General features: G+C 41.0%; 1 protein-coding gene across 1 annotated transcript; it reads left to right on the plus strand.

Annotated features, from left to right (window-relative positions):
- The first annotated feature begins 5,004 nt into the window (after positions 1 to 5,004).
- On the plus strand, positions 5,005 to 7,377 carry LOC124084923 (regenerating islet-derived protein 3-gamma-like). The gene is made up of 5 exons (XM_046432378.2): positions 5,005 to 5,080; positions 5,640 to 5,758; positions 5,945 to 6,082; positions 6,711 to 6,837; positions 7,087 to 7,377. Exons 1-5 carry the CDS (start codon positions 5,005 to 5,007, stop codon positions 7,152 to 7,154), a joined length of 528 nt encoding a protein of 175 aa, XP_046288334.2. The 3' UTR covers positions 7,155 to 7,377.
- The last annotated feature ends 12,429 nt before the right edge of the window (positions 7,378 to 19,806 follow it).

The following is a 19,806-nucleotide window of genomic DNA, read 5'->3' on the forward strand; positions in this document are numbered from 1 at the left end:
ATTATACTTGTATGCTTTGGTATCTAAAGACCCTTAAGATGGGGAAGAGAGTGCCTGGGAAAAAAGACTTTCCTTTTCTCAGTTCCATCCAAGCCCAAGAGAAAATGCCTAATCCTGGTCTCCTATACCTGCCCAGTGTGTTTATGAACAGATGACAATGACACTGCTCTTCCACGCACCCACTGCCCATGTCCCTCTTCATGGTGCGACACCAACAGCCTTAGGGAAGCCTGACATAGTTTATACAGTGCTTCTTAAATTATTTCCTGAGAATAAAAATTTTTGCTTGGATTGTGACTTTTGCAGATGACAGTAAGATATGAGAAACTTGGGCTTCCGGTTACAATGCTGACATAATGGGAATTGCAAGTCGGTACTTCCTTCTTTTAAACACTCATGCAAAAATAATGTACACATTTTAAGCCAACAATTTTTCTTTGGACTAATAGAGAATTGAAGTAGTAGAGCAAATCCATTCCTTGATATGTGCACAGCACTTAAGTACATAGAGCCCTTTTTAATTTCTGCTTATCTGGACCAGAAACTTCTAGAACTGTGAAGTGTTAGGAATATTTAAATGGTATTTTTTCTCCAGTTTTGCTGGTGTATCATTGTTGTACATAATGGTTGGATTTTTTGTTACATATTATTAAATGCTAATTTTGAGAAATTACTGAATGTTGAGTGGGGATTGGCAGTAAAGTGAGAAACTCCTGAAAGCATCCAAACTTAGGAAGGGTGTTTTAGGAAGGAATCCAAACTTGCATGGGTTTTTCATCCAGGGACTTGCCAGTTTCTCATAATGAAGGATCAAGAGTAATCCCCTCATGACTTTGGCACAGGGCGAAGAAAAGAAACCGTTTGAAGTTAGACTAAAACATTTTCCATAGCAAAGATCTACTTCCTGGTAGAAAGACCATATTAAAGTCCTATACCCATGGGTGAAGTCCTATACAATGGGTAAGGTATTTACCCAATTCCAGCCACCTCTATACTTCTTGTCTTACATAAAGTAGTGAGAGATAGAAAAATACTTTTGAAGGTCATGGCTCTAGGACACAGGCCCACACAAATACTGAGATTTAATCATAAGATTTTATGCTTCTCCTGATATAGAGACTGCTGCATAACAGGGATTCAATAGCAGATAACTGGAAAAGGTTTATGTTACAGAGTCTTCTATTTAAGAAGAATCTCTTAGGGAATCCCAAAGGCAAAAGATGAAACAAAAACAAGGTCTCTGGAGAAAGATTAACCTTCTGCTCCCACAGCTATGGCAAATAATAAACACAAACTAACATAAAGCTCACAATAAAGGCCTCTTTCTTCAGTTTCTCTCACAGATTATGTCATGTGCAGCTGTCAAGAGAAAATATCAAAGCTGTTCAAAAGCAAGGAAAAACATAGTGGAAGGAATCAAGCAAACACAGGAACTGGACTCAGATATGGCATAGACTGTAGAGTTATATATAATCTCAGGAATTAAAAATAAAAATAAGTATACTTGGGCTGAAGTTGTAGCTCAGTGGTAGAACACTTGCCTAGCATGTATGAGGCCCTGGGTTTAACCCTCAGCACTACATAAAAATAAATAAAGGTATTGTGTCCATCTACAGCTAAAAAAAATGTTTTTTAAAAACAAATATACTTAATGTAATAAGAGAATTGACAATGGGCAAGGAAATTTTGTAAAGTATGCAGAGAGGTGTAAGCCCTATGAAATAATCAAAATGCAATGCCACACTAGCAAAGAATGGAGGAACTTTGGATTGGGCAGAGGGGAGTGAGGGGAAGGGGAGGGGGTGTGAGAGTGGGAAGGATAGTGGACTGAGATAGACATTATTACCCTATATACATTCTATGATTGCACGACCCATGTGACTCTACATCATGTACAGTTAGAGGAATGAGAATTTGTGCTCCATTTATGTACAATGTGTTAAAATGCAAGCTGCTGTCAGGTATAACTAATTAGAACAAATTTGAAAAAAAAGAAAACAAAAAAACGCAATGCCACAAATTGAAAGCACTCTAACAGGGAGGAAGAATATCTTTGGCTCATAAGTCAAATGGACATGGCCAGATGAAATATCAGTGAGCTTGGAAATTTGTTAATAGTGACTTATCAAGATTAAATGCAAAAAGAAAATGGAATGAAAAATCTCAGAATAGTCAAGAACTGTGAAATAATTATAAAAGGTAACACTTATGAATAATAGGAATACTAGAAGGAAAAAAAAGGAACAAAAATAATTTGAAAAGTGGGTAAGCATTTTCCAAAATTAAGGTCACACCAAACCCTAGATCCAGGAAGCTCAAGGATGCCAGGTAGGATGAATAGAAAAACCCCAATGTAGGCCTCTCATTAAACCTGTAGATTACCAAAAACAAAACAAAACAAAATCTTGAAAGAAACCAGAGATTTAGGGGACAGTTTACCTTTAGAGGAACAGGAATAATAATTAGACTTTTCATCGGAAAACATGAGAATGAATGGAAATGAAAAACTAAAATTTCATAGACCATAATGTTATTCTTCACAAGTAAAGGAGAAACAAGTACTTTCTCTAATGAACAAAATAAAATCTAAGAAAACTCACTTCCAAAAACCTTGCATGCAAAAACTGTAAAAAGTTCTTACGGGTGAAGGGAATTGACAGAGATCCAATAACTCACACAGTTTCAAAGAAAAGTATTTAAAAGGCAAGAAAAATGAATAGTGAAGACTTTAATTTTTCTCATTTTTAACCAGGATAAAAGATAATATTAGTTTAAATAAAATAACAGCAACAATCTTTTGGGTACTCAGAACACTTTACTAAGTGAAGTGAGGGTCAGTAATGTCTCAAGGGATGAGCGAGGAGTTTATACCCAATAATCTCATAAAAGTGTTTATTTTTGTTTTGCCTAAATCATGATCTAACCATGTGAGTATCTCTCACATGGTAAGAGTTTTATATTGCTTTTATTTATCATACTTATTTTGTGGGGAAATGGAGATTCTTATCATAGGGTTTCTGACCTTCTGGACTTTGCTGATTATATCCATGTGTTGTAACATAAAAATATGTCTCCATCTCCTTTATTCCTTGGAGTTGGTGCTATATGCAAATTAGCAGTAGTCAAACTGTTCTAATTATAAGACACTTACATTCTTAAAAACTATGGACAGGCACAGTGGCATTTATTTATTATCTCAGCTACTTGGGAGGATGAGGCAGGAAGACTGGAGGTTCAAGACAAGCCTGGCCTGTCTCAAAATGAGAAATAAATTTACAAAAAGCACCTGAGAAGTAACTCAGTGATGAAGCACCGCTGGGCTCAATCCCCAGTACAGAAAAATAAATAATTGAGGACCCCAAAATGTTTATTCATGTGTGTTACTATTATTTCAAATACTAAGCATTAAAACAGGGATTTCTTAAAAAATTACTAATTCATATTGAACATGTAGAAAATGTCAACAAGGTATTCATATTTGATACTAGAACTGCATCAGTCTGTTTTTCAAGAAAAAGGATGTTGCAGGAAAAGGTAAATTATAATTCGTTGTTGCAATTGTTTTTATTTTTCTCAAGAGAACCACTGTATACAAATTACCCATTGAGTCATGCAGACAATTAAAACAAAAGGGTTAAGATTCATTTTATTTGTCATTATGTTTCATCAAATTCAAGGGCACATTTAAGTGAAAGTGTCTTTTTTTGCTTCTTCCAAGTATATGGTTATAAGGACACAGGCTAATGTCTCTACCTTCATTTAACACTGAAGCATCAGGACATTTAACCAGTATTTCTTGAGCCCTGTCACTCAAAATATCAACACAGTAAAAGGAACAAATAACATTTTACTCTAATACTTAACATTAAAACTTCAACCCACTCTGAAAGGGCCTTGAATACCCAAGAGTATGTTATCAAAATCAGAGGATGAAACTGCCAGCCCACAATTACAGTGAACCAGGAGAGCTTCCCAGTCCTACCACACAGAGGCAGCTGGAAGGAAAGTCCATTCAGCTACTGTTCCTGAGAGCCTTGCTGGACATTTGACCTACAATATTAACTCCAGATTCTAAGCCATTACTTCTTACCTGGGTTTAAATTCTTTCTTTGCCTTCAGCAATTTCATGCTCACCAATACTTCCAATTGTTAACCCTAACCCACCCAATTCATACTTATTAATCTGTATTATATATTACTAGATACACAGGTATAAAGAAATGTGCATATATGCCCACAAGAACTACTTCTTGCTGGTTGATCTAAAAGGTACTGCTGATATTCATTTTCCTTCAATACCCAAGGCCATAACATTTGCAACACTGTAAAACAGCATAATCTGTACCACAGGGTTGCATTCATTCTCTTGAGTTTCTCAGAATGGGATATCTGGGAGAGGGTGGGTAAAGTTCAAACTTCACCTGCCCTGGAGATAGAGCTGGCCTGCTAACTGGAAGCAGGTAACAGCTGTGCTGATTCCCAAGCTTTGCCAGGAAGATTCTCCTCCCCCTGATGGGAATCTCTTGAATCCATGCCAAGCCCTACCATGAGCCCTGCCTGCACACACATTTCACCCCCTCCTTTCAATGCCCCTCCCTCAGATCCTCTTATAAAAGTCCAGCCTTCCCTGCCCTGACAAAGCATTCCAGTTTCCTGCAAGACAGGTAAGTGGGAGCCAAAAGGAACTGAGGCTGAAAGAAGCTGAGGCTGAGCCCTGCAGGGGTTTGACCTCACACATCACTAGAGGGTGGAGGGGGTCCCAGTCCTCAGAGAACATAGGAGTTCAGAGACTAAGCAAAGGCTGGCCAGGGAGCTCTCAGGAAGACCAGAGAATACAGATTTCCCAGTTCATGCCAGGTCCATAGAAGGGCATGGATAGCACTCAGATCAACACATCTGGACAGGATAGACCAAAAAAAGGCAAGACACAATGGGGTCTCTGCATGTCTTCTGCCTGAGCACATTTCCTACAGTGAGCTGATTGTCTCCTCACTCACAGACATGATGCTGACTCCCATGGCCCTGCCCAGAATGTCCTGGATGCTGCTTTCCTGCCTCATGCTCCTGTCTCAGGTGCAAGGTGAGATTTCTCTGCCTCTAGCCCAGGGATTTCTGTGAGCATTGAGATCCGGTAAGAGGAAGGCTCCTTTATGGGGGAAGGTGAGGTGTGCCCACACTCTGGGAAATTGCCTGCTGTCCCTCCATCACCCTCCCTTGCATCAGTTAACAGTGGTGGGAGGCCAGAGTATGCATCCTCAATGGAATGAGGTGGCTCCCTGCTTTGTCAGAAACTTCTAATTTATGTGAGTGGGTTAAAGAGGGAAAGTGGGAAAGGGCCATAATGCAGTGTAAGGAACAATGAAAGATTAGAAAACCCAGTGTGGGAACTGTCAGCTCAGACTGGGAGGACTCCTGGACTATTGAGTAAGGGGAAAGGGTAAAATGAGAGGTGGTGCTGCCCAACATGGCTGGGCCTTGTGAGAATGCAGATTCCTGAAAGCATGAGCAGAGCTGAGAGGTGGTGAGGATTGTGGTTTCCCTCCCAGAAGGAGACCTCATAGACGTTCCCTACATTACCCTCCCCACCCCAATCTCCATTCTTCATTTGATCCTATCCCTCTGTATCTCCCTCTACCCAGGTGAAGACACTCAGGAGGAACAGGCCTCTCCACACATCAGGTGTCCCAAAGGCTCCAAGGCCTATGCCTCCTACTGCTATGCCTTGTTTACCACACCAAAATCCTGGATAGATGCAGATGTGAGTGCTGAATGGGTGACAGGGGAAAGGCCACATGTATCCCAGGGGCAGGATCTCCAACTTCCACAGTTCCTGGGACGAGAATGAACACCCTTGCCAATGCTATTTATCCCACCAAACTCTTCCCTGTTTTTCTCTAGCGAGATCTCAGGCTCCCTCTTATTTTCTTGCTTCCCAACCATGCAGTTGGCCTGCCAGAAGCGGTCTGAAGGACACCTTGTGTCTGTGCTCAGTGGGGCTGAAGCCTCCTTTGTGTCTTCCTTGGTCAAGAGCAGTGTGAACAGCTACTCATATGTCTGGATTGGGCTCCATGATCCCACGCTTGTGAGTTCAATACTCTTTTGGTTACATCTCAAGTGGCTATTGTCACCCAGGCCTTCTCTCTATGCCTGCCCAGGAGGAACCTGAAGGGACTTAGAGCTCAGATTCTGGGTGATATTTCAAGCAAAGGGAAATCCTTGAGGCCATGTTAAGAACTAAGTTATGTGGGGTTCCCTAGATAATCTGATGCTGTTCATGTGCCCCTTGTCAGCTTTTATACTATGCTCTTGTGAGGCTTTGGAAATTTTCAGGGAGTCTGAGCATACTATTCTAAGGGATCACTACCTGAAGGTAAGAGACATATTTTCTCTTTTAAGAATAGATATTATCTTTGAGTTTCAGAATCTATTCACAAAAATGTCACCAATTGCGTTAAGCTATTTCCTCACTGATTTTGAGTGGTTCCAAAGTTCTTGGGATAATTGTCTAGGATTTCCCTGTAGGAATGAGAAATTTGGTGGGAAACATTCCTTTAGAGCCTTCTGTGTATCCTGTGGAGAAGGCCAAACTCCATGAAGCTGTGAGGGGAATCAGAAGTTCCAGCTAGGGGGTCATGCAAGCAGAGCTCTAATCTCTACCCTTCCCCCCAACACACACACATACCTACCTCGTTCCATCCTGTGCTCTGTAGGGACAAGAACCCAATGGTGCTGGATGGGAGTGGAGTAGCACTGATGTGCTGAATTACGCAAACTGGGAGAGGAATCCTTCCACTGCTTCAGACCGTGGTTATTGTGGGGGCGTGTCACGAAACTCAGGTAAGCCTCAGAGAAGCCACTTCTGCCCAGCCTTTTCTTCCTCTCCTCCCCTTTCCTGAGCCTGACATTCAAGGAATCCCCCCTGAGTTAGGAAATGCAATGTTGGTCTGACTTCTCCAATCACTTCTCATCTCTTTTCTCCAAATCTCCTTCCTCTGGAGTTGAACACTGGTAAAAATGGCTAGACAAGAACCATTATCTTTATAAGATCCACTAGTTCCATTCACTTTACTTCTTCTTCCTCTGCAGGATTTCTGAGGTGGAGAGACTACAGCTGTGATAGAGTGTTACCCTATGTCTGCAAGTTCAAGGGCTAAGGCAGGTGGAAATCAGCAGCCTGTGTTTCTCATGATGCTCACTATGCACAAGGGACCAAGTACAAAGGCCTACCCTAAAAAGACATATTCACCCAACATTCCCAATGCTGACCAGTTTGTCCTGATCTTTCTTCCTCTTGCCTCATTCTAACCCTCATATCAGGCTCTTCTATGTATTTCATGAACAGAGACCTCAGAATGAAGTAATAAAAATTTTAACTTATACTTGTGTGATTTTGTGACTATTTTTTTAGTAAATCCCTGAGGATGTTGGGAGAGAGTTTTGGGGAAAGGGAAATTTCCCCTTCTCAATTTCACTCAGGTCTAAGGGAGAATGTTTAATGTTTCATCCCCACCAGTATAGTGTGATGGGAGCGTAGGAGTGTTTGTGGAAGATTATGTGTGGACAGATGATGACACTGCTTTCCCACACATCCAGGACCCATTCATTCTCCCAGCCCATGTCACTGATGGTGTAACGTAACCACCCTAAAGATGCTCTAATTGTGTTTATTACAATACTTCTTGGAAAGTTACAGTAGCCACAAGGCTGAATAGGACTTTCAGCACTTGTGTCCTCATAGAAATACCCATTTGAAAAAAAAATCATTAACAAGAACATGTCTTTGCAAGAGTAAAGGAGTCTGGGGAGAAATTTCAGTGTATTGGTGTAACAAGAAATAATGAGAGGTGTATAGAAGATGGTAAGAAAGACAGTTTTACATGTTAATGTTAGCCTTTCCCTAACCCCAGGCTGTACAGAATGGAGGGGGTTATCACGTGTACAGTGGAAGGAGAATGAAATGTATATCTAGATACACTGCTGGACTCCCATAGCAGACTTACCCAGTTAAGTTCAGTCCTGGGCAGTCCACTATAGTCCCTCCAGGTTGGTATTCTTGAATTGAGTCCTCAGGCCCACCCTGTCACACTAGCTAGTTTGGTCTTCTTTTCCACAGGCGGCCCCAAGTTCTAGGAAGTCCCTCTGTTGTATAAAGCTGTAGGGTGACCCCCTCAGGCTCAAGTCTAGCCCAGCAGACTTAGTCTCCAGTTATACAGTGGTATCAATCTTTCCTGTACAGCTTTGGACTCCAGACCAACCTGCCAGGATTGGCTCAAAATCAGGCCAGTCCCTGAAACTCCAGTTGCCAGACAAGCCCCACAGACTCAATCTTCATGCCTGTCCCATCTCCAGACTTGACCACAAGTCACTTATATTATTAGGAAAATGTGAATTAAAACCATAATGTGACATCACCTTATACCTGTTAGAATGAAAGATAAATGTTCTCCTTCAGGAACTGCTGTAATAGTTCTTTCCCAACTAATCTGAGAAAACCGTTCAGGTTGTACTGTGAGTAAGAAACTGTGGTGGGAAGGTAAACCATTATGCAAAACATTTCTAAAAGGCATTGGAAATAGAACTACCAGATAATTCAGCAATCCCACTGTGGGTAAATATCCAAAGGAACTGAAATTATTATGTTGAATAAAAGCATTTCTCCAACTTCCATTTTCATTGTAGCATTGTTCATAACAGCCAAAATATGGATTCCATCTACATATCCATCAGTGTAGCAACAGAATATTATTCAGTTTTTAGAAGGGAGAAAATCCTGTCATTTGTGACAACATAAATAAACATGGAGGACACTATAGTAAGTGAAATAATCTAGGCACAGAGTCAAAAATACTGCATGATCTCATTTATACACAATATGGGAAATATACTGAGTGGTCTTAAAATATAAAGATGTGTATGGGATCATACAACTGAAAAAATCCAGCAGTGAGGTAGCCCTCAAACCTCATTCACTCAGGGCTCATTTGCCATTTCATTGGGTTTCTCTTGGGTACTGGGAGAAGGTATGACTTGGTATCATACTTGAACAGGATTAAAGGGCTTATAAGATGCTTTAAGCCTTTTTAATTTTCTGGTAATTCTCAAACACCAAATTATTCCTATCAGAAGAATCAAGGTACTGTCACGACCCCCTCGCCAGCAAGGAAGACACGACACAGGATTCTTCTTTCAGCGGTTTATTCAGGCCTTAACTCTAGGTTTCTCTCAAGCGCTCTCTCTCCTCACACCCCCACACACAGCCTAATAAAGCTTACTCAAGTCCAATCCAAAGCTGCCACGTGGGGTTTTCTCATAGGGTATTGAGGGACAGCGTGCCAATACTTCCTAATAAGGAGCTGTTTACCAAGATCCACAACGGAAACCGGCGCCATCTTCTAATGGCGGCAATGGTCTAGAAACACGGCTCACCACAGTTCCCCCTTATCTCTTAAAAAACAATGCAGGCGAAAGTAAAGGTCCTATCCCACTGTGCAAACATGGCTGCAATGTATGGCTCAGTCCCAAGGAGGCGCCTTCCCTAGATCTGACACCATATTAGCCGACGCCTTTTTTCGTGGGATGGGGCTTGGATGCCAAACCCGTATGCAATAGGACGTGCTTCCCTTGAGGTCCGGAGACCGGATCACTCAAGTGCAGTGCCTTGCCTCACATCCTGCATCGTGATGACGACGAAAAGGAAAGGGGATTTTACAAGTAGCCGGTCAGTGACTATGAGGTTGGAAGTGGCAACACCATCTCTCAGCCCCTGAGAAAACGAAGGGTCCAAAGCATAAAGTGCAGCACCAGCATGGAAGCCCACCTGCATGCAATGGCAACAAGGCCTGCAGAGTGCATGGGCCTTTCATAACTGGGAAAGCAGGAAGAGGAGGGCATGCCAATCCCAGTGCAATGTCAAAGATAACTTGGGGTGCAATGGCCAAAACCCAGGAAATTATTGCTTAAGTTGCGCAAGCCAAACTTGTGGAGAGATACCATTCTCTAGGGCTGCAAAAGCCTGGACAATCATAGCCTTTTCTTGGCTATGGAGAGCTCTTAGGCGACAGAAAAGCCACAGAAAAAGGACAACCCCAAAACAACACATCGCTCCAAAAATGCCTACTCCCACCCATTCCTTAAAGAAAGAAAAAGCAGAAGACAACCAATTCGTAAATTGGCCCAATGTCACAGGGTCCACACGAGTGTTGTTCAACATGGCAATTTGTGTCAGTTGGGTCTGGATCAACTTCTCTGCTTCCATGGACCAGTTTCCGGCCAGGTACTGTCCAATAATTTGAGAGGTATTCCTGGAATTATTAAATCTGAGAGATGTTATACATAGATGTGCACGATGATCAACACAACCCAAATGTACTAGGTCTGACAATTCCTCAATCTGAGCTTGGAGGAGATCCACCCTTTGATTAACGGCCAAAATTCCTGATAAAATATGTTGATTGATTTTACTTTGAGACTCTAAAATGTTGGAAGTTTGTTGGATGACCTGATTAACCGTGGCCGCAGTCTGCACTTGACTAGCCATGGCCACTCCAGCAGTGACCGCTGCAGCAGCAGACACTGCAACCGCTGTTACAATAGCTGCCATGATTCCAAAATCCCTATGGCTCCTGAGCACCTCAACAATAGGGAAGGAGTCCGGATCCGCAGTAACCGGAATCGGGACGAAAGTCGGGACCTTCATAACAACTGCCGTGCTCCAAGATCCATTCCAACACTCAGATAAGACACATGTACAATTAGAACAGTCAATCATTTCTGATCCTGCAGCATTGGTATCATTGGTCAAAAGGAACAGAAACGGAGAATGAAGGCAGACTGCTGCAGAGGGCAGTGTAGCATTGGACACCTGAGAATTGTATGAAATGTTTTTAAGCCTCCTACCATTACCAGTGTCCTGTACAGAGCCAGACACATTAAACAGCCAGCTCTAGACTCCTCTCAATTGAGCCAGAGCAGAGACATCGGCTGTGGCCCCCTTTAACATAAATGCTCTCCAATCCAGATACTTTCCTGGAGAAACACAGGCACGCACCAGGCTCGCCCAATCAGACGGAGTCATACAAAAGCGAGAAAGGCCCTCCACCTGGGTAAGTGTAAATGCAGCATCCACACCATAGGTTCGGACTGATTCAGCCAATGTCTTGACAATTTTAAAGTCAAGGGGTTCATGATATCGCCCCCGATTGGCATCTTGAAACACAGGGAATGCTAGACCCATGTCCGAATGAACCTTTCTCCATGTTTGTGCATGAAATGTCCTATTGAGTCCTGGGTTAGGATAGGGTGGAGGGTCAGGAGGAATCTCCAAAGCATCCTTCCCCTCTTCCTCATATCCCACATCTGTCTTTGGGTACTTATGTTCTGTGTAGACAGCCTTACGGGGATCACCTCGCCCTTTAGTTTCACCTTTTCCCCTTTTCTCTCTAGCTTGCCGTGATAGCAATTCCAATACTTCCTCATTATCTGAACTACTGTCTTCCTCAAAGGCTTTCAATTCAGTCAAATCTGGATAAAGTCTAGTCTTTGGCTGACTTGAACGTTTATCATCTCTATCACTTCCCCCACTCTTAATACTTTCAGCTCCCTCGGACCTCTCCTCAAGCAATTGTTCAAGAACCTCCTGTCCTTTGGTTAGGGCATCCTGACATCTACTGTCAGATAAACAACCCCTTACTAACTTCCATAAGGGAATCACCCCACCTTCGAGGGTCCCTTGTTCGTGTGCAAAATCTAAATCCCTGCCTAGCTTTTCCCAGCTGGGGGTCGTGAGACTGCCCGAGTAAGCAAACCACGGGGCCGCTAGATCTATTTGTTTTAAGAACATCTGCAAAGTACTCTGTTTAACTTTTAAACCTTTAGATCGTAGCAGTCCATCCAGGACTAACAGAATAGGGCTAGAAGCAGAGGCACCCATGGCGTTAATGCAGAAAGCGAAAGCAAAGAAATAAAGCGAAAGTCCAAAAAATCCCCGCTCTCTCTGCTTACAGAGGAGCGACCCGCTAATTTTTCCGTGGATTCCCACTTACCTGGGAACTTACCGGTGCACCACCCTGACCACTGAAAGTTCTGGATCCTGGGATTGAGAGGTATTCGGTTCCCCGTGCGGGCCACCAACTGTCGCGACCCCCTCGCCAGCAAGGAAGACACGACACAGGATTCTTCTTTCAGCGGTTTATTCAGGCCTTAACTCTAGGTTTCTCTCAAGCGCTCTCTCTCCTCACGCCCCCACACACAGCCTAATAAAGCTTACTCAAGTCCAATCCAAAGCTGCCACGTGGGGTTTTCTCATAGGGTATTGAGGGACAGCGCGCCAATACTTCCTAATAAGGAGTTGTTTACCAAGATCCACAACGGAAACCGGCGCCATCTCCTAATGGCGGCAACGGTCTAGAAACACGGCTCACCATAAGGTACAGACATAAACAGAGAGGGAAGGCACCTCTCACCTGTCAGTCTCCAGTCAGCAATCAGCCACTATCCGTCAGTTTACAGTTAACACTTGGCATCTACAAAATATAATTTTTCAAGTTTTCCTCACATTTTTTTTTCAATTTTCTTTGCCAATTTACATTATCTGTGCTCCTTAGTTTCTTTTTGTCCAAATAACTGTAAGTAAGCCATTCACAGACACCTTCTGAAAGTAACCATCCAACCTTAATGACACCTAAAGTTTGGCGACATGGTTTTCTGATTGAAAGCTGGAGAGGTTTTGTAATTTCAGAAAGTACATGGAAGAAGATTTATATGATAAATAAAATTAAAAAAAACATCCTTAGGAGAGAGAATTAGGAGCACCTGGAAGAATTTGTGATATTGTGGGTTATTAAATATTTTGAAAATGTTTCTAAGTCAGATTTATACTAGATCTGATCTCAGTGCTCTTTCAAGGATGAATTCAACATCCTAATATTTAATTTACCTAGAACTATGATAAGAGTTTTGGTATTCTGGGTCTATAAGCCAAGTGGCTGTTAAGTGATTCCTTAATAATGCAGAGGATCTATAACCAGTTCTTTGTTGCCATCCATTTTTGTCTTCTGACTCTCTTAAAAGGAAAAGTGAAAGAAAAAAGAAAGACTAGGATTATGAGCATTTAAAGTCATTTATTTAAAGGACTATTTATTTTTAGCTTTTCTAAAATGAAAACGGAAGATAGTAGAGACCTTCACAAATTAGATACACTTAAAATATTGTGGTACAACTATTGAATTGAATTTGGTGGAACTATTAGAAATGACACTAGAAAATGTTTGTATTTGTTAAAGTAGAAAAGGTTGATGTGGGAAAGGATGAAATTGAGGCAGTAGAGGACCTCTTTGCCTAGCCCCTTACTCATAGTTCAACTTGAATGGTTTTCTCGGATTAGATGGGAAAGAACTATTACAGCAGTATCTGAGGGAGAACAGAAATAAAAGCATAGCAAATGAGCAATGAAGCTGTCGCAAGGGGGCAAAATTGCGACATATGCAGTCAAGGGGAGAAATAAAGAATGTCCGTGTGCTTCTGCCCCTTTCAATGCTTTATTTACTCAAATTACTCAATACAGTTTCTCTATATAGGTTCTTAATCAAGAAAATGACACTATTGCTAGGCACTGCAATAGACATAATCAATTCACAGCAAACAATTCTAGATTAATTCTAAGCACTGCAAAACACACTTAATCATAACAGGCTAATGACAGACATTCCCTCTGCATGCTAACTTCAAAGGTCTTAAGTCTTAGGCTTTGAGTCCAGTAGATGTACACTCACTCAGACTGCAATGATCAGGTCTGGAAACAAGGCAGGCTTTTCCTGGCGTGGAGTGGATGACGGGTTGAGGAGGGGGTCATATGGAGGAGTTGTGGCTCTCACCAAGGTCCAGATGAGGCGATAGAGTTTGAGAGCAGTGAGGATCACGTAGAGGCTCAGGAACGATGACAAGTAATGGGATGTCAGGTCCTCATCAGGCTCTCCAGCTCGAGTGTATCCTTGTTTCGGCTGGCTGAATCCCTGTTCATTTATTCTATAATTTATACTAAATTTGGGTTTTTTGACCCCCCCCCCCCCTTTCAGTCCTTATCAGCTACCACTGGATTTCTCAGTGATATCATTTACTTTAAGGTCAGGGTGGTCTCCACCCTGATCTTCCTGCCTTTCCCTCTTATCAGGCGAGGACAGCCTGCCAGTGGCTTCACTCTCTTTTTATCAGGGTGAGGGGAAGTAACTTGTTTGAGGCCATACTGGAGGGCTCTGTGGATATGCCTGGTGAAACTGCAGGTCTTTTAAAATGAAGTTTTTAAAATGGAGTTGCTTAGGCTCAGGCCTAAGGCCATCCTAACAGAAGCCCAGGACACTGAGAAGAGACTCAGGTGGGTGGGCTCAGAGAGATGCCTGGCAAGAGGAGGTGCTCCTCCAGTCAGGGGTGGGACTGCCCACATAAGACAGCCTTCCATGATTAGAACAAACTTTTCTTCAGGCAAAGGTAAAATTTTACTGTTTTTGGAGTGCTCCCAGGTGCCCAGCTCCTATGTCCTTGGGACAAAAATGTCTCCCAGGAGAGAACATAGAGGAAGGATGAAGTGGCCCAGAGAGGGATACAAGAGATCTGCCTGGGAATAGCAAAGTCATCTGGGGAGAGAATCACAGAAGAGAAAAATAGTAGATGGTCCATCACATCTTCTGATTCCCCAAAAGGAAAAAAAAATGGTCAGCGCATATCTATTTAGAACTAATGGTGGCAGACAAGGACATAAAAGATGACAAGAACTCTTTCAATTGAACTTCAATATGACTTCATTTAAACATTATATACCTGAATGAGATGTGAAATTACAACTTGCATGCAAGAGGCCCTGGATTCAATCCCTAGTTCTGGGGAACAAAAGGATTATCATGGGGATTCTTAAACTCCTTTTAATTTGTCTAATCCTTCATGGGCATTCATTCTTCAGTTCCATCATTTTAAAGATTTTCAAATAGTCAGCATCTCCCTGCTGCCAACTTCCCACAGATACTTCCCCAGACCATTAGACCCCTACAAATCAGGGTCTAATTAGACCCACTTTCCAGAAATCATAGGCTCAGCAGTAGAGTGCTTGCCTAGCTCACATGAGGCCCTGAGTTCTAGCCTCAGCATCACAATAAACAAAGATCTTAGACAATCTCAAGTGGAAAAGCCTTTTTGGTTTATTGAGGGAGAAAAAGAACAGTAAGAGCTGAGAGACAATTTTCCATGTGTCTCCCATATTCCTTCACTTATTTCAAGCAGGGTCACTGATGTTTTTGTTCTAGATTCTTTCAAAAATGTTTGTGGAGAGATTTTTGAAAACAGAGATAGCACCTTCCCCCAAGCAAAGGACAGGACTGTGTGTAGTCCTGAAAGAGAAAGATAATGTTTCCCTGCAGAGTGAAGACAGACGTCATGCTTTCTCCCCAGTATAATAAAGGTGCCTCCCTTTCAGGCTAAAAAGATAGGCTTGCTCATTGCCTACTGTAAGTGGTCTAAGTTCTCCGAGCTCTGAGAGCACGATTACAGGGGATGTTCCTCCCCTATAATGTAACCAGATGTGAAGGCATCTGTCTACATGACTCTCATTGGACTTGAGGATACATTAAACAAAGGTGAATGTGCTGCTTTTCATGCTACTCAGAGTCCTGTAAATCATAAAGTCCTTTGTCTTTAGTCAACATCAGCAGGTTGATTTAGTGTGCAAGGAAGGTAAAATCTCAGGGCCTTCTTAGTATTCAACATGAAATAATTTTCTCTTGCAACACATTGGAAGAAAGTAATCTTAAATAAAGGGATTGAGTCACATTTCTTAATTTCTATTGCTCTTCCCATTGTACTTTCCTTCTAGAAAAATGCATATTTCTTGTTTTTAACCTGTATCTGCCAGCCATGAAGATCTGGCCTATTTCTCAGCTCACTTCTCCTATGGACCACTTAGCCATGTCCAACAATGCCTTTCCTTTATGGTGTAGCAACTATATGTGCTACCAACTTCACCTTGATGTGATGACTAGTCCTGCATGGGACCAAGGAGAGTCTTATTATTCTTCCCTTAGGGAGAGCTGAGCTTTTCAAGAACCTTTCTCAAATGGGCAGTGGGATCTTAAGACAAATATTCTACAAAAACACATATAAAATGCTCTGTAGTTCAAGATGATTATAGATTGGGGAATCTTGAAAGCTTAAGAAAATAAGCTTTAGGAGAAAACAAACCAGAGCATCATAAAAATTGGGGAATAGATTATCTGATTTAATTAACCTATCGTCAGGAATACTTAAAGGAAGAAATTTTAAAATTTTTCTATTTTTTTAGAGTTTTTCTACATTTCTAAAGACATAACATTTTTTTTCAAGTGCTGATTGTTAAATATTTGAAATCATTTAACATTTTTGGTTGAAAGACACTGTTCAAACTGACTATCTTACTTGTATCTCAGATCCTCTCAGAGGTACTAAAGTTCTAGAGTGTCTGCAAGATTCTAACAGAACTTTGAATGTTCAGTGCTGCTGACATCATAATCTGTGTCCATGTAAAAGAAGAGAGGATAAGGCTGAGAGTTCATTGAGTGACTAGCAGTTGCTCAAGTAAGATTGAGAAGAGAGGTACCGACCATAGCAGAATAGAGGAGGTCACTTTCTGGCTGATCTGGGGTGATAAGCCAAGAAAGTAGGTAAGTAGCTTCTCAGTAAGGTGAGTGGGGAGAAAAAATATAGTGTACTTAGTGGGGGAACTTTACTAGGAATTAATACTAACATTTAAAGTAGATTAGGGACTCAGGAGGGTTGGGTATAATAGAATAAGAAACCACCTGCCTTGGTGCCACCACTGCCAGCACCTGCCAGAGCAGTTCCCTCATGGGCAAAGTCGATGGATAGCAGAGTAAAGGGAACCTGAATTTTTAGGAGGTCTGTGATGTGTCTTGGTATGAAAAGAACAGAGATCAAAGATATGACCAGGACCCAGAGAGTGTGTGGTACAATACTCTCATTCAGAAAAGAAACCATGTCTCTCCAAGCTGCCCCACAGAGAGCAGAGACAGTAGCCCTATTACAGTCTCCATGGGAACCAGAGGCTGTGGGTGCCAAGTCCTGGCAAACTTGAGCTCCATCTGAAAAACAGGCCTATCAAAGTCACATCTAGAGTGTGCCTAAGAAAGAGACCTGGAGAGGGTTTCATACAGGGGAACATGGGTGGTGAAAACCCACTTGGCTCCCCATACCCCCTTGAGACCAGTGACTTGCAGGTCTGTTTGGGAGGGGTCAAGCCTGACTGGGAATTCAAAAGGGTGGGGTCTGGAATAAATAAGTTTGGGGACTAAATAAGAGAGTCCAGGAAAAGCGAGCCCCAGGGGTAATGGAGGGGGGAGGCAAAGGATTGGCCCCTCTGCCATAGGAGTGGAACCAAAGGGATATTCTTAGGGTTTAGTCTTCCAGAATGGACCACAGCTGCTAGGTACACTGATTCAAAGTTTCAGATCAATCATCATTCAACAAAAACCTGAGTAAATCTGGGCCTAAACCCCACCTTATGGAGCTCCAACTACAGGCACTTCGCTCACAGAACACTACAGTGACCCATCCCCCCCAGGGTGGAGCAGACATCATAATCCAGCCCACTCTAAGATGGCCGACTTGAGAGGAAACTCAAAAAATGGGAAGGACTTGACAGCCTGCAGCCAAAACTCTTGTACATACTCCATATCTCAATAAGAAATGGAAAGATATTTGGGAATAGACAATGGACAGACATTCTCATTGACAATTTTTGACCACTGCAATAGAAGAAAATCCTTAATGTCTCATCCAGAACCTTGTGAGCTGAATGGTTTATGGATATTTATACAAATACATGTTTATCTTTTTTCCTCATTTCTAGCATTTTTTGAAGGCAGTTATTTTTGTATGGCTTAGTCTTTTGAGGGGCCAGTATGATTAGTATATTTTGGTTTTGTAGGGTTTTTTCTCTCACTTAGCTGTTTCCCTTGATACTCTTTTTTACTAACAGCTAAATTCTAATTCTCTCTCTCTCTCTCTCTCTCTCTCTTTCCTTTAATATTTTTTTTACTTATGAATTCTCTCCTCCTCCTTCATATTCCTCACATCCTACATTTCTTCCATTTACTTTTCAAAACTGTAACCATGGGCAACAGCTGATTACATCATTTATGTTTATTATGACAACATCATACATATCATAGTAGGAATTATTTGGTTTGATGCTATATCTCATTTGCCTTGGTGGTTAATATTTGTCTCCCCCTAAATTGTGAGGTACTGGGAAACTTCAGAGATACTCTAAGTTCAGAGTAGAAACTCCACTGCCTTAGATCCATACTTTTAGGTGGGTAGACACACAAATAACATGAAAAAGCAAGAGGACTTATTGTCCCAAATAAACCAAAATATCTTAGAATCAGAACCCACCAACAACCCAGTTGAAGAAATGTGAGAGAAGGAGTTTAGAAAGTTACTAGTCAAACTGATCTGCTAGGTAAAAGATCATGTAAGGAGTGAAATTAGAAAATATAGGAAGCAAAAAATCAATAAGAGATTCTAAAAAAATATAAAATGAAAATCCTCAAGATGAAGGCATCAATAAACCAAATTAAAAATTTAATGGGGAAGTATCACTAATAGACTAGAACAATTGAGTTTCAGGCAACAAAGACAAAATATATAACCTTGAAAATAAAATTGATTGTGGACAAAAGATGTTAAGAGACCATGAAGAGAATTTAAAGAAATATAGGATAACACAAAAAGACCAAATATAAGAAAAGACCAAATATAGATGAAGACTAAGAAATACAATTCAAAGAAAGAACAATCTTTTCAATGAAATAATATCAATAAATTTGCCAAATATTAAGAATAAAATGGAAAATCAAATATAGGAGGCTTACATGATCTCAAATATACAAAACTACAAAGAACCATACAAGAAAAAATTACAGGTCATATTTGGAGGAAAACCAATCTGGATTTCAGCTGATTTCTCAACCTAGACCCTCAAAGCTAGGAGGTTTTAGAACAACGTATACCAAACTCTGAAACAAAATGGATGGAGACCAAGAATACTACACCCAACAAAATTAAGCTTTAGATTCGATGATGAAATAAAAATCTTCCACAATATACAAAGTTAAAAGAATTCACAACTAGAAAGCCTGCACTAAAATCATACTCAATATTTTATGAAGAGAGAGAAAAAAAACTAAAAACCAGCAAAGGGAAGGAACTACACTAGAAGAATAATCACTATCAAAGAAAACTAATTTGAATTACAAACCAGAAATAAATCAAAATGGGAATAAAACCATTTCTCAATAATAAAATTGAATGTAAATGATTGATTACAAACAGACTAGAAGATTGGATTAAAAAACAAGACCCAACAATATGTTGCCTCCAAGAGACTCAACTTTATAGGTAAAGGCATCCATAGACTGAAGGTAAAAGAATGGGGAAAAAATACAAAAGAATATTACTGGGTGAATTTAACATGCCTCTAACATTACTTGGTAGATTTTCCAAAGAAAAACTAAACAAGCTATAGAACCAAAAATACAATTAATAATTTAGATTTAGCAGATAATTATAGACTATTTCATCCATCAATAACTGAATACACTTTCTGCTCAGCAGTACGTGGATTATTTTCTAAAATAGACCAGGATTATTTTCTAAAATCTTAGGCCAGAAAGCAACTCTTACCAAATAGAATGCAGGTACTGTCTATTTTTTTTGTATTATATGAGATCATAATGGAATGAAATTAAAGACATACCCACATAAATA

This window comes from Marmota monax, unplaced genomic scaffold, assembly GCF_021218885.2.
Source record: "Marmota monax isolate L192 unplaced genomic scaffold, Marmota_monax_Labrador192_F-V1.1 WCK01_AAM20220418_F8-fsc00106, whole genome shotgun sequence".
Taxonomy (NCBI): domain Eukaryota; kingdom Metazoa; phylum Chordata; class Mammalia; order Rodentia; family Sciuridae; genus Marmota; species Marmota monax.

Coding starts and splice junctions, on each gene's coding strand:
- LOC124084923 (XM_046432378.2), top strand. CDS start 5,005: ATGCTGACTCCCATGGCCCTGCCCAGAATGTCCTGGATGCTGCTTTCC. Junction 6,083..6,710: donor GGCTCCATGATCCCACGCTT/GTGAGTTCAATA, acceptor TGTGCTCTGTAG/GGACAAGAACCCAATGGTGC. Junction 6,838..7,086: donor GGGCGTGTCACGAAACTCAG/GTAAGCCTCAGA, acceptor CTTCCTCTGCAG/GATTTCTGAGGTGGAGAGAC.